Raw genomic sequence first — 14,989 nt, 5'->3', positions numbered from 1 at the left:
AGTCAGAGAAACAGAGACAGAGAAACAGAGACGGAGACACATGTGATAATTATAAAAGCTATGAGACTCTTACCTCCAATAAACTACCAAAATGCTGTAAAAGAAACTATGCTCAAGTGGTAGGGCTCTAACCTTAGCAAAAGAAACCCTGACTTCAGGCACTGGGACCAGCACAAAACCCAAACAAATGGAGCAGTGGTACTCTCACTAGATACTATGTTGAAAATAAGCTAACAACTTGTGGGGGGGAGGGGTGAGGAAGGAAAAAAACTGGAAGAAAATGAGGGAAGAGGTGACACTGTTCAAAAACAAATGTTAGAAACAATAGCAATAAAGAAAAAAAAACACTTGTGTCCTTATCTTGGGTTTCATTTCACCTAACATCATCTTATCTGACCTTTTCTGCTTGTCTCAGAACATATACTAACTTTGGAGGGGATTGGGGAGTGTAGTCATGGAGATGGGAGGGCAGGGATGGTAGGGGAAAACAAAGGAGGAGGTAACAATGCTTCATAAGAAATGTACTCATTACCTTGCTCATTTAATTGTAACCCCTCTGTACGGTATTTTCACAATTTAAAAACTTATTTAAAAAAATGTGACTCATTACCTGACTTAAGTAACTGTAACCCCTCTGTACATCACCTTTATAATAATTTTAAAAAACCTCATAACAACAACAAATACTACCTCACACAGTGGATCTCTGACAATGCATAGAAGCTCTAGGTTTTACTGGTTGAGCCACTATGTAAGATAGGCTTTCTGGATTTCATGAGTAATGTTTTCTGTAAGATCAAGATACTACCTGCCTTTCCAAATACCTCATAGTTTCAGCACGGCAGTGGATGCTCAGCTGGGATTTTACACATGACATCCAGAGTCATGATCCCCTAAACCAAAAGCTCAAAGGCCTCAGTGTGCCTGTGGATACCAGTGATGTCATATCTAGGAAGCTATTGTTCTTGTATCATCACTTTCCTCACCTCCACCTGCACAGCCTGACAATGCTGACCTGAACACTACATGCACTGCCCTTGCCTCTGTGTTGAGCCTGGTATTGCCACAGAATGCGTTCTTACAATGACGTTATTACCTCTCCTTGGGAGTGGCATTTCCTCAGTGATGTGTGAGTCTGGGAAAAGCCACCAGATTGCTAAGCAATGTCATTACATCCAGCTAGGTCTCTCTGGGATGGAAGAGTATGTCTCTGCATCCCACAGTCATTTATAAAAAGAGTAAAAACACATGTGTTTTCTTGTGAGCTGTCAGTCATCAGCTAATTTAGTGGAGAGGAGAAATAGCAACATAGGGGTGAATGGAGAACCCTAGACTTGTTCTACATTGAATTCTACTGCCCTGTTTAATAGAATAGCTATGTTCCAGAGTCCCTCACACAGGTGTGCAGAGCTCACAGCTTAAACAGAATCCAGCATGCTTCCTTTTTTTGATGTCCTATTAGGGGACTGAACTGTCTCCTTAGGAATCTGTCACACAGTACAACTACATACTAAGGAGATGACTGCAATTCTTTATCAGCATCTCTCCTCTTTTAAATGCATGTATAAACAAAAGATCAGTCTCTCCATTGCTTCTAAACCAAGGTCTATGTGTATTTAAGTAACCATGTTAACAACCATTCACAGCTTAGACAGGCAGTTCAGAACAGGACAAACACATTACTATAGCATACAACTACACTGACCACATAGTTCCCATTGATCAGAGAAAAACATTGTCAAAAGCTTCCCTAAAAATAAGTCATAATCTATAACTCTTGCAATTTTTACTTTGCTAAAAGTATGAAGGCCTTGAATAATGCTGTGTTTCAACAAGACAAAGCTCAGACTGGCAACTGAGGTTTTCCCTAATTTTCTGCCCCACAGAACTGAAATAAGTCATGAGATGAATGAAAAAACACATAGCAACCTACAATACAGAGAAATTTAATCCTCCAACCTGGTAAACTGCTAGCAACTCTAGGGTGTCTGGATTGGTGCTAAATATTGACAAGGATCAATGCTAGATAAATAGATGAAGGATAGACTTCACAGCTTATACAATGGTACACATCATATATATTTCACATACCCGTGTCTGTATATATTACACAGGTGTATACATATAACCAGTGAAGGGATTCATGAGCTACAGAAGGAGCACATGCTCTTTCCCATGACCTACTTACAGGAGGCAGCGTGTCCCAGCCAGACAGGACGTCTTCAACATGACAATTAGCAGTTCGCAGGCAGCTTGGTCAGCAGGAGTGGTGATTGAGAACTCTCCCTAGCACCTGTCTCTCAGCCCTGCTGGGGGGATGCCTGGCAGCATTCCATCAGGATGTGGCACAGCAGGGAAAGAGACCGGTTCACTGTGAGACCTGCTACTCACTCTCGGACAGTGCATCGGCCCCCCTTCCCACTGCGCAGCGCTGCCGGCCAGGGCAGGAGCTGCAGCCATCCTCAGAGTGAGCCAGGAGTTTGAGTCCCACAGATAAGCCGCACTGTCTTCAGCCTTCTAAAGACAGTACTTTTCAGGATGGTACTAAACAACCTCACTTCATTCCCCAGACTTAAGAACAGGGGATGCATTTTTTTTTACATTGAAAAGAGAACAACAATAACAACAAGAAAAACCCCAAGTGACCAAGGAAGATAGGGATGTTGTTGGCTGTCTGCTTTAAAATAAGCTGGGACGATGTGAAAACAACTAATGGATACCATTCAGCACGCGTGTGTGGGATGCTGTTGTCAGCTTTGCCTCCTTCTTATATCTGTTACTTTTCCACTCAGCGTTAATCAAATGCTGTGTCTGCTTCTCAGGATATGGGAAACTCGGACTTAAATTGCTCAGCTTGGGCACTTGTCAATAATTAGAGCTACAAAATTCACCAGTAGAAATAACAAAGCTGCAGGACCAAAGAGGAAACAGACACCACTTACCTGCTTGCTGGGCTGCCTGTGGCACCTGCTGACCCCTCTGAGCACTGTACTGAACGGAGGCCAGGGGCCGGTACTGTGGTGTAGTTGAGGTAGGGTACTGCCCAGATGGATAGTAATATACAGGCATCTGTGGAAAACGAGAAAGCAAAAGCAGGGGATGGGAACTATCCTGAATGAAACTTCTTTTTCACCCATGATCAGCCAGGTTCTGTGGGCTCAAGCCTGGAATCCTAGCAACACAGGAGGCTGAGATCTGATGATCGCAGTTCATCTAGCTCAGGCAAAAAAGTCTGTTAGATTCCTATCTCATATTAATTATCCAAATGCTGGCAGTAGAGGTGTGGCTCCAGAGGTAGAGTGCCAGCCTTGAGTGAAAATATTCAAAGAGAGCTCCCTGGCCCTGAGTTCAAGTTCCAGTACCAGCACAAAACAGACAAACATGCAAACAAACACCACAGATCCCTTTGTCATCTTTGAGTATCATCTGATGGACACAGACGACCACCATGAACATGTCCCATTCTATGAACCTAGTCTTCTCTTGTGATAAGGTGAGAGGAATCCTTGGCCTATGTCCTGGTTCTGTGACCTACTTTGACCAATTCAATTAGGCAGAAGTGATGTCGGAGCTTTGCAAATCTGAACCTTATGACTTTCCATGTCTATTCCTGCTGGAGGGGAAGCCAGGTAAAATTCTAGGCTCTCCTGAAGGTCAAAGAACCCATATAGAGACCAGAGACACTCTACTTGACCAAACTGCCCTACATCTTCAGGTGTGTCAGTTCAGCTTGCCTAAGCCACCCAACTGATATGACCTAGAGCAGAGATGAACCATTTGTGATGAGCCTGATGCATTCCTGATCTACTCAAGAGCAACGCAATACCTGTTGACAGTCTACCAAAACACTTTGCAGAGTGATGTGAACATAACCAGTATCCAGCACGTTTATGTTGAATATAAAATTAGGAGGAATACATGAAGATGTTGCTTATGCTACCTTCTTAAACTGTCTAACGACTACAAGTGAATTAAGATATTCTAATTACTGCCATTGAGATCAAATATTTCTCAACCTGGGAAGACTTCTTTGACCATGTCAAGTCATTATCCAAAGGCTATTTTTGATCTGATCTTTATTAATTATCTTCTATCTTTGTGTCTTCGACTTTTCTCCTATTATCTGCTCTAAAGTGAAAACTAAAGCAATTCCGAGAACTGCTTACAAGTGTTATTACATGCATAGAGTAAAATGATGGGCCAATTATTTGGCAATTTTATTTTTTTATTTGCTTGTGGCAAGTAAAGAAATTATTTTCCTTTTTGCTATGGAAACTTGGAACCTATTTCCCTGTCTTTGAATAAAGTAGGAATACAATTTGGAGTGGCTATATGATTTTGCAATTCTGTGCACTTATTAGGAATTCTAATTTTGAATTCTTCATAATGCAGACATTCAGGGTAAAGGGCTAAATAAGTCTAAAACCGTCATGTGTTTGCAACTGGTGACTAATTTGTCTTATGCATTGTTTATTGTAATTTAGACTTGCCACTTCTTTCTTGTTATAAATTTCATAATAAGTCTAATTCACTTACTATATTTTTCCAGTTATAAATTATTATTTAGCAATTTATAACTGGAAAACATCTAAAGAATTGTGGAGTAGAAATAGATTTGGTTATGCTACAGAAAACTAGGATACAATTAAAGAATACTACTGTGATTCATATCAAGATTAGGAATAAGAACAACTATTATCTAAATTGCATTCTATTTACAGATCTTTCAGAAAGAACGGCATTTTCTTTGTTTAGGAAATATCATGTCTTGTTTCAATACAAGCTTAGGAACTTGATTGCTATTCTTGGTCTATCCTCTTACATTCTATATGAAACATAGATGAATGCTTTAAAGGGTTGAATGATATAAGTCAAACACTTAAGAATTGCCTGATGAACATTAATAATTGAAAACTGCTAGCAAGTTTTTTTCAAAGCTATCCTTTTATTTTCCTTCCAGAGGTTGGACACTTGTACCAACACTAATGCTCAGCTTTTCAGAATTATGGCTATTAACCATAGAAACAAATGAGTAGTTGGCCCATCTTCATCTTCAGAAATGAAGAATGTAAGTTGAACTGAGATAAATCTTTTCAGTTTTGTGTGTGTGTGTGTGTGTGTGTGTGTGTGTGTGTGTGTGTGTGTGTGTGTGTGTGTGTGTGTGTGTGTGTGTCCCAATACTGAGGCTTGAATTCAGGGCCTAGGCACTCACCCTTAGGTTTTTTGCTCAAGTCTGGTATTCTATCACTTGAGACATAGCTCCATTTCTGGCTTTTTGGTGGTTCATTGGAAGCAAGAGTTTCACAAACTTTCCTGCCCCACTGGTTTTGAATAGTGATCTTGAGATCTCAGCCTCCTCAGTAGCTAGGATTTTAGGAATGAGCCATGGGAAAGTGGCTCAGTCTTTTAGAGGATATGATGGAAAGGCTTGAAATGGAAATGGAGAAAGGAGTAAAGGCAATTTAAGAGGGAGGAAATGTGCATTTTGAATCAATCATGTTAAAATAGGAAGAACCTTCAAATACTTGGCTTAGGGTAGGAAAAGAAATAAAGGAAAAAAAAGAAACTATATTTACTTATTAAAGAAACTATATATTTAAAAAGAAATTAAAGAACCTTCTGCTATTTCCTTTCTTTTTTTGGGGGGGGGGTCCGGTCGTGGGGCCTGAACTCTGGGCCTGGGCGCTGTCCCTCAGCTCTTCAGTTTAAGGCGTATGCTCTACCACTTGAGCCACAGCGCCACTTCCGGCTTTTTTCTTTTTTGCCCATGTGGTGCTGAGGAATCGATCCCAGGGCCTCATGCATGCAAGGCAAGCACTCTACCATTGAGCCACCTTCCCAGCCCGATGCCATTTCCTTTCTTTAAATTGCTCTTCTGTGTGTCTCCTATGCATTCCTTTCTGATGGACATTCAAAGAACTCAACCAGGGCAGAAGAAACCGAACTTGAAGGTTATTTTCTGCATAAAGTTAGAATATTTCCATAAACATCCAGGGGCTGAATCTCAATTGAGTTATTTTTATTGCTCTATAGTTGAGTAGCTAGATTTGAAAATGTTTACTAAATTGAAAGTCACTGTGGGCTCTGCCCATATTCTGTCTGTGGTTCTTTAAAAAAGGAAGTCAGAAATGTCCATGACAATCATGAGCCATGCACACACATCATTTTGTCACCCTTTTTTCTACATTTAAAAATCCACTGAAGAGAGAATGAAAGCATTTCTGTGGTAGGCATATCAGGGTTCTGAATTGCCTTTGTTTCTACAGTGAACTGATACTGAAATTCCTGGAAGATGACTTTAAAAAAAATTGTTTTCAACTATGTATTTTGCTCACTTTTCTCCTTGACCACAGAAATCAATCCGGAGGTATAGATGCTCTTTAGGCCAAAAAAAAATCAAAACTATATTTTCTCCAATAGTGAAACACAAAGTATTTAATTTCAGAGTAAAATAACGAATGCATGACTTAACACTTTCATCCTGTAACTTAAAATTATTTTATTCATGTCCTTAAATCCCACTAGGAAAGAAATATTCCCGAGGTGATGACTGAAGAGGAACTGTTAATTAATCATTCCAGATAAAATGAACGACTGAGTGGAGATCATTGTGTGGTAGAGGGTTTTGTGTGGCTTGAAGAGAAAATAATTGACTCAGGATGTCGGGGCCATGAAAGAAAGGGTAAGATGGCGACACTGCACTTTAAACAGCTCATCCTCTGCAGTGCTTCATAATTAGGACAGAATTTGTTTGGGATATATGTGCCTTGAAAATGGACCAGGAGACACTTGTGCGCATTTTACATCTTGACAGTAATCACTTCCAATATTCTGCGAGGGATACCCAGGAGGGCACCAGAGATGCTCAGTGGCGAACAGTAACACATAATCGGTCTTCGGAAAGACAGTAAAAATCAGTGATCTGTGGTGTCTTACATGCTCAAGTCAATTAAATATGATTAATGGCTACCTGCGAGAGCAGGCGGGAGTTCTGCCTCTCCTCGGGGAGAGGGAAGGACAGTGGATATTGGCTTACCTTCCTTCTTTATATTCATAGAGGAGCTTGCCTGGAGCATCAGATTAGCTCCAGAAAATGCTTGTGAATTGATAAGAAGCAAAAAAAATAAAAAAAAAAACCCACCAGATTTCCTGAGCAGCAGGAAGAGAGTATTCAATGTCCCCCAGGGCAGGAAGAGCCAAGCAAAGGAAGCCAATGCTTTTCCTGGCTTCTGTACCAGCTTGGCACACCCCTTCCTTGTGCTGTGGGCAGTTGAATCTGTTATAACCAATTGACTTGCTGACACCCAGGACTGTGAGACTCCATGGAACAGAAAGAGAAACAGTTTGTGGGATGGGGAATACCAGTGGATCTGGCAATATGCTACAAGGAAAAACAGCACGGATTCACCGCAAGTCAGCCAGTGTGCAGGTGAGAGAATAAAAGCACACGTACCTGTGCTGGTGGAGGCTGGTGCACAAATCCTTGTGGAGAGGGCGGGGCCTGAAGGACCTGCTGGGTGATGGGAGGGCCTGAGCCCGAGAACCCCCCTGTGGAAAGCTGCTGGCCTGTTGAAGCAATGACATAGCTTGGCTGCTGGGCTGGCTGTGGCATGAGGGAGGGTGGATAGACAGGACCGGATGGTGGCTCCGGAGTCTCTCCAGAGGACTGCCTGCTTAGACTCAGCTGGTTGAACTGGGCTGCTACATCATCTCTCTGCCATGGATGAAACAGAGGGGGAGAGAATAGCATCAGTGTGGAAAGGAGGGAGCAGGCAGACCTGAGGTACACAGATTTGGGAGAGGAAAGGTTCAAATTGGAAACAATAAGCAATGCAAGAGTCACATGGACATTCATGCTTCAACCCTCCCAAGTGTGTATCAGAACTGCTACATAATTGGACCTCAATTTCCTCCTTCCTTCTTTCCTTCCTTCTTCCTTCCCTCACTTTTTTCTTCTTTCTTTCTTTCTTTCTTTCTTTCTTTCTTTCTTTCTTTCTTTCTTTCTTTCTTTCTTTCCTTTCTTTCTTTCTTTCTTTCTTTCTTTCTTTCTTTCTTTCTTTCTTTCTTTCTTTCTTTCTTTCTTTCTTTTTCTTTCTTTCTTTCTTTCTTTCTTTCTTTCTTTCTTTCTTTCTTTCTTTCTTTCTTTCTTTCTTTCTTTCTTTCTTTCTTTCTGTCTTTCTTTCTGTCTTTCTTTCTGTCTGTCTGTCTTTCTTTCTGTCTTTCTTTCATCTGTGAGCTCCAGTTGCTAAACAGGCTTTCTACCACTTGAGTCATGGCCCCAGCTCTTTTTACGCTATCTTTTAGAGTCTAACACTTTTGCCTGAGCTGGACTCAGATTGTAGTCTTCAACACACATAGGGATGACAGATGCATTTCCCTACACTTTCCTTTTTTTAGAAAAGATAGTTTCGTGCTAACTTTTTGCCCAGACTGTCCTTCCTTGCCCAGGGATCCTTCCAATCTCTGTCTTTGGCATAACTGATCTTACAGGTATGAGTCACAGTACCCTTCCAATGGGCACCATGATCATTCTAATCTTCCTCTTTCTACAGAAACAATTTAATCTGTTTTTCACTGGGGGCTTAGGCTCTTGGGAATGATGCTGCAGATAAGATGGGCTTGGTGTGCTTCCCAGAAGGAAGTTATCTCGTCTTTTCAGCAGCAATCACAGATCTGCATGCTGCATGAGAAGCTTAAGGCTATTTTCATTATAAGCCACTGTTGCTGAAAACTGCCAGAACAAGTGTCACAGTGGGTTGAGGTGATCACATGCCTACAGTAGGGTGCATTTGTTCACTGGCCTGCACTTACATTTAGGGGCAATGCCCATTCTTTCAGTATTGCCCCGAAGGACCTGCTACAGTCAAGGCAATGGAGGGAAACTAAGGATTGGAGTCCTAGAAGAGCATTTACGTCAGTAGCACAGGGTGCTGGCAGTTATGATATTGACTCAAATTTGGAGATTCCCCCCTCAGCCCTCACACCAAGTTCTGACTTCTGACTTCTAACTCTGAGGGCATCAATCTCTCAAAAGAGGCTACAGAACAGAGAAACACTGAACACTTTCAGACAGATGACTGCGGAGAAATGAGACGTTTAGGAATGAGACCTCCACGTACATACTCTCCCCCACCCCTCCACATCACACCTTCACAGTCAGCCCAGAAGCATCCCTATAGCATCACCCAGATCTGCACAAAATATAGTAAGACCAATGAAAATGCTCGCTGTCCAGAAAAGTCATCTATATAGAAAACTGTACCATGGGAAAGTGCTGTGTTGGAGACATAGGCAGAAGATGCTGTGGAGGAAAAGACACCGCAGGATATTGCACGGACTGGGAGCTGGCTTGCAGACCCTGGACAGACTGAAGGAAGGAAAAAAGACCATCAGGTAATTCTACCAGCATTCTACCAGCAGGTAGAATGCATTCGAATGAATACTACTGTCTCTAAAGGGTGCCGTAGTTCAGTGCAACCCGGAGAGGAAAACCAGCTGCCCAAGAAACGAAAAGGCCATGTACTTAAGAGCCCAACAGCCCTGAGGAGCGTTCATTTGCACAGAATGAGCGTATCTGATCTTTAAGAAGTTATTGGTGTATGTTGGATGTTAGTGGTTATATGTATCTGGCCTAGGAAGGGAGAACAGCGCTATATCTTACTCAACAGCACAGGAAAGAGTAGCCAGTGGATTTCAGAACTGACTTTTGTTCTTCTCATTGATAACAAACTTACTACTGATTCTTTGCAGACATAAGCATTTGATTTGCGATGGGAAAGGGTGAGGAGTGGATGGAACTGTGAGTTCAGTCACCGTGACAAACATTCCTTGGGCATAACACAGCATTGAGACCTGAGAAAACACTGACTAATTTTCACCAGTCCTGGCTTTTTTATTTCCTGTAGGCACATGCACCGGATGGGGAATTCAGTTCTATCTACACTTAAAGATCAGATACCATTCTGTCACACTGGAGCCAAAGATTCTAGGCTTGATAGGATTTACTTAAGAAATTCGATTGGCAGCTGAGAGTAGCCAATGATACACCATCTTTTTTTTTTTTTTTTTGCCAGTTGTGGAGCCTGAACTCTGGGCCTGGGCGCTGTCCCTCAGCTCTTCAGCTCAAGGCTAGCGCTCTACCACTTGAGCCACAGCTCCACTTCTGGCTTTTTCTGCTTATGTGGTGCTGAGGAATTGAACCCAGGGCCACATGCATGCAAGGTAAGCACTCTACCGCTGAGCCACCTTCCCAGCCTGATACACCATCTTTGATGCACTATTTTTTCTGAAGACTGTGCAAACTTCCTCTCTCAGAGGCTTCCCTGTCTCTTGTCCAACAGCTGCTCACCTGAGTGACCAGAGGGCCTGCCATCTGGGGCTGCGGCGGCTGCATCTGCTGCGGCTGAGGTGACGGCTGTTGTGGGGGCTGCTGTGGGGGTTGCCCCACTACTGTGCTGCGTAGGGGCTGCTGGCTGCCCGGTGGGTTGTATATTGCAGGACTTCCATCTGGATTCACAAAGGGTTGACCTGCAATGGAATCAGAATCTGATCTGGATGAGTGTTTCAGAATCTCTCTGGCAGAAAGAAACTCCTCAGACTAATATTCCCAAAGTCACCTAAAGAGGCAGGGCTGTGGGAATCCAAGGCTCCAGAGACTGCACTACGGTGAAGATTTTCCTGCTTTCTGATCCTAACTAGATTAAAGTAGAAGTCAGTATAAGCCCACAGCAGTTTAAAAAGCAGCAAATAAACCCACCACCTTCAGAGAGCTATGTCAAAACTCAGTGTATCTGTGAACAGTGGAACCCAGTGGAGAAGCAATCTTCACGAAGCCATGTTTTGCTGCCCTGCTCCTCATGGCCATCAGCAAAATAATATACTCCAAGGGAGAGTGCTTGCTTCTCATTTATACAACTCTAGCTACCTTCAGCCACAAGTTATTTATCAATATATTGATGTTGCTTTTACTTTGCTTGGCCACCAATTCACAACCACTATCAGTTTCACAAGTGCATGCACAGAAGAACTTAATGTGTCCACCTGTCCATCCCTTTTGGGGATGCACAGGGGTTTATAGTTTAAAGTGGTCTGTAATCAATTCAACATAGAACTGTCTTGTCAGGAGCTTATCTTGCCTTATGCAAAAATGACATATAGTTGTTATAACTATAGTTGTTAAGCCACACTAATGATAGTGTGGCTTTATAGTTGAGCAGTTTTTCATCATTTGTAAAACAATCATTTCGGCTGATGGTGAGAGGACAGAAGGAATCAGCTACCTGTTTTGCTGAAGAAGAAGTGAATGCTCCCAAGAGGGTTCAGGAAGAGGAGACCACATGGCAGAAAATGAAGGGCAGCAGGGGAGAGAGGGAAAGGGTAAATAAGGAGAAGAGAACCAGTCTCCCATATGTCAAGTGCCTCACACACACACACAATCATAGCTCTTCCGTAGATGTGTACACTCCTTTCCATGTCATTGAAGTTAAATTGGAGCTTAGAGAGACCAGGCAACATATATACATAGAGTAAGTGGAGAACCAGGAAGAATCAGTAAGACCCCAAAGTTCATTCACCTTTCAGTGCACCACATCATTAAGTGAATTCTCCAAGTAGGCATAACGAGGAACCATGGCAACAACAATCACACCACAACTGAAAATTGTTACTCAGTGCGTGAGAGGTCAAGCAAAGTGAAGAACAGGATTCAATGTAGAATCACACTCAGTACTAGTAGAATCAGAACACACGTAAATGGATCTGTAAACTCTGGAGCTATTTATGAGTCTTTTCCTTTTTTCCCTTCTTTGGAGCTCCTGCAGCCCTGCTGGAGGGGGAGAACAGAGTGCTCCTCCATGAGCTGAATATTCTCTGGGAACATGAGCAGAAGGCCTAGAAGGAGTTGGGCTCCCAGAATGGGGCCCAGAATGTTCTAGAGGAGGATCCCCTCCTCACTCTGGGCACTGCGGAGATGGTGCAGACTGTACTCGGAGTTCTCCTACAGCATCTATTCAAGTCCCCTCAACCCATGCCTCATTTGGAGATGCAGATCTTACAGGAGCATCATTTCCAGAGCTTGAAACATATGATGGCAGAACAAAAGACTGGCTTCACAGCTAATAATACATATGAAGAGAAAGCAAGGCTCACCAATCATCTGAGGAAAATTACAAAAAAAAAGGAGTAGGTGAGAGCAAGATCTAAAACCTGACTCAAAGGAAACATTATTCTAAGAAATAAAGTAGATATGATACTTCCAAAACAAGAACAGACTGTTAGAAAATGGGAGCTAAACTAATGAGCTAAAGAGAGTCTTCTCAGAAGATGAGGTAAAACTGGTCAATGGACATACCAAGAAATGCTAGACATCTCTGGCCATAAAGTTAATGCAAATCAAAACAACATTGTGCTTCTACATCACCATAATTAGTATAGCCATTATATCAAGAGAACAAAGGATAACAGATGTTGGTGAGGCTATGCCCCAAACAGAACCCTAATACACTGTTGGTGAGAATGTGAACTTGTTCAACCACTCTGGAAAGCAGTGTGAAGGTTCCTCAAAAATTAAACATAGGGCTGAGAAGTTGGCTCAGTGGCTTGACTAACATGCATGAGGCCCTAGGTTCAATTCCTCAGCACCACATAAGCAGAAAAAAAGCCAGAAGTGGTGCTGTGGCTCAAGAGGTAGGGCACTAGCCTTGAGCTGAAGTTCTGAGGGACAGTACCTAGGCCCAGAGTTCAGGCCCCACGAGCAACAATAACAAAAAAAAAAAAACCAACATAGAACTACCCTATGATCCAGCAATTCCACTACTGGGCATTTACCCAAAAGATTACAAACCAGGATACAGTAAAGCATCAGCACAGCCATGTTTATTGTATCTTGACTTAGGTATAGAATTAGCCCAGATGGTTTTCAATGGATGAATGTATCTAGAAAATATGGTATACATACATAATGGAATTTTATATATACACAATGAAATTTTAATCACCCATTAGAAAGAATGGTATCTTATCACTTATACAAAAATGGAAAGACCTGGAAAATATTATGTGAAATGAAGTAAATCAGGCATAGAGAGACAAAAGACGCTTGTTTTCCCTTACATATGGAAGCTAGACTTAGCTTATAAACTGATAAGTAAATACATTGGGCAATATGCAAGTATATACAAATGTAACTGAAATATGGTAGATCCAAGGGAGATCTCAGATAGTATAATTCCTTTGAAAGGCAAAACCAAAGTTCAACAAAATAAAACACCAGGTAACAGGTACTTGAAAGAGGGATGGTGGGATGGGATCAAAGGGAAATGGGATGGGTAGAAAACTGAGGAGAAGAGGGGGTGAATGTAGTCAAGAATCCAACGTATATCCTTCAAAATTCAGAAGAGTGAAGGAAGGGGTAGCTAAGGGAGGGATGGGTGAGACTATTGAAAGGGGTGACATTGAACAAGATGCGTTGTATTCATAAACTGATTTGCTAACTGGCAACTCTTCTGTACACTTCATAAAGATAAAAATAGGAAGAAAAAATAATGGAAAAGAAAATTGCTCACAAAGAGATCTATAATGTCCTGCAGTTGAAATCAGAAGAGTGATCATCAGAATAGTGATCCATCTGAGGGTACAGGAGGGAAGTGATTGGAAGGCTAGACATGTCTCTTATCTCACCGTGGGTGATGTGAATAATGCAAAATGTCCCAAGATTACCCTTCGTGTGTGTGGGTCCTGCTCTTCAGCGAATTATGTTTCAAATATGAAGTGGGGCATGGTGAGGCAAATGCTGAGGGTGTGGTGACTCAAGGTAAACACTAGGGAGAGAAGAGCCAGTTCTTTTATGGACTGTAAAGGAAGTTTATCATTCTCTGTTATTACCACTTGGATTGACTATGACTATATTTGTGTGTGTGTATGTGAGAGAGAGAGAGAGACAGAGACAGAGACAGAGACAGAGAGAGAGACAGAGACAGAGACAGAGACAGAGAGAGCAAGAAACTTTGAATTCTATACATTATATAATAACCATTAGAGATAATATTTCGTAACAAATGATACCATGCTGCCATGGGAAGTAAATGTGCCAGGAATAGGTTCACAGAGTAGCAAATAAGTCTCCTCAACCTTGTTTTTAATGTTCTTAATATTCTCGGCACTTGTTTTTCCTATTACTCAACATTTAATTTTAGCTATCTTTTATTGTTTTAATTAGTTTTCTATCTTAAAAATTAAGTTTCTTCTAGGTTCAAAATCTGCAATCTATTCCCGCTTGACTTTAAATCAGGTAGTGACTAGCTCTGTGTATTCTATGATTTACACAAATACAGATACAATTACAACTGAATACAAGAAATTAGCTTGCAAAACAGCTGCTAAAGATTGAAGTGAAGGGAAAAACGTGCCTGGGCCTGGGTCTTTCTGGCTTTCATGTGCTGCCTACCATAGATGAAATGTGCCAGGGCACTTGAGTGCACTGAGTTCAAAACAGGGGATTAATGGATTAAATGCTGAGCAGTCATTCTTAAATATATGAAATCAGATGAAAAATTATTCCATTAACATGGTCCATGTTAATGTGTTTAATGTATTAGATAGCATCTAAAAATTATGTGGATGATAGTGGCCAGTTCTGCTATTTATTCCAGCAAAACATGAAATTAATTAATTAATAATTAACTCAATTTGGCTTCTCCCCCTAGAAGCTTATAAAGGTACAGGTAACAAGGAGTCTCACAAATAATTCACATAAGAAACAAGGTAGTTACATGACCTTGACACGAAGGTATTTCAGTTATCTACCTTACAGAAAGGTAATTATTCAGAGAGAAACAGAAAGGATGGGACAAAGAGATTTTCTTCTCTAGTGTTTCAAAGTTATATGCAAATGATGGGGTGTGCAGTAGGCAATGATTAACTTGGGCTGGGAAAGGATATAATTCCATAAGAGTGTTAAGAAAAATGGAAGGGGAATCACATTGGATAACTA

The 14,989-nt window shown here is 41.5% G+C and overlaps 1 protein-coding gene across 12 annotated transcripts in view; it reads right to left on the bottom strand.

The window, feature by feature from the left end:
• Arpp21 (cAMP regulated phosphoprotein 21) overlaps positions 1–14,989 on the bottom strand; it is a 172,894-nt gene that overhangs the window by 49,467 nt on the left and 108,438 nt on the right. For all 12 annotated transcript variants that reach the window (XM_070006564.1, XM_070006566.1, XM_070006567.1 and 9 more), the window contains 4 exons: positions 10,349–10,527; positions 9,263–9,367; positions 7,454–7,714; positions 2,943–3,069 (listed from right to left, as the gene is read on the bottom strand). In XM_070006564.1, coding sequence (XP_069862665.1) covers positions 2,943–3,069; positions 7,454–7,714; positions 9,263–9,367; positions 10,349–10,527 — 672 coding nt within the window. The remainder of the gene's footprint in view (positions 1–2,942; positions 3,070–7,453; positions 7,715–9,262; positions 9,368–10,348; positions 10,528–14,989) is intronic.

This window comes from Dipodomys merriami, unplaced genomic scaffold (assembly GCF_024711535.1).
Source record: "Dipodomys merriami isolate MVZ:Mamm:240054 unplaced genomic scaffold, mDipMer1.0.p SCAF_7, whole genome shotgun sequence".
Classification (NCBI taxonomy): Eukaryota; Metazoa; Chordata; class Mammalia; order Rodentia; family Heteromyidae; genus Dipodomys; species Dipodomys merriami.
This window is presented reverse-complemented; position numbering and strand designations above follow the sequence as displayed.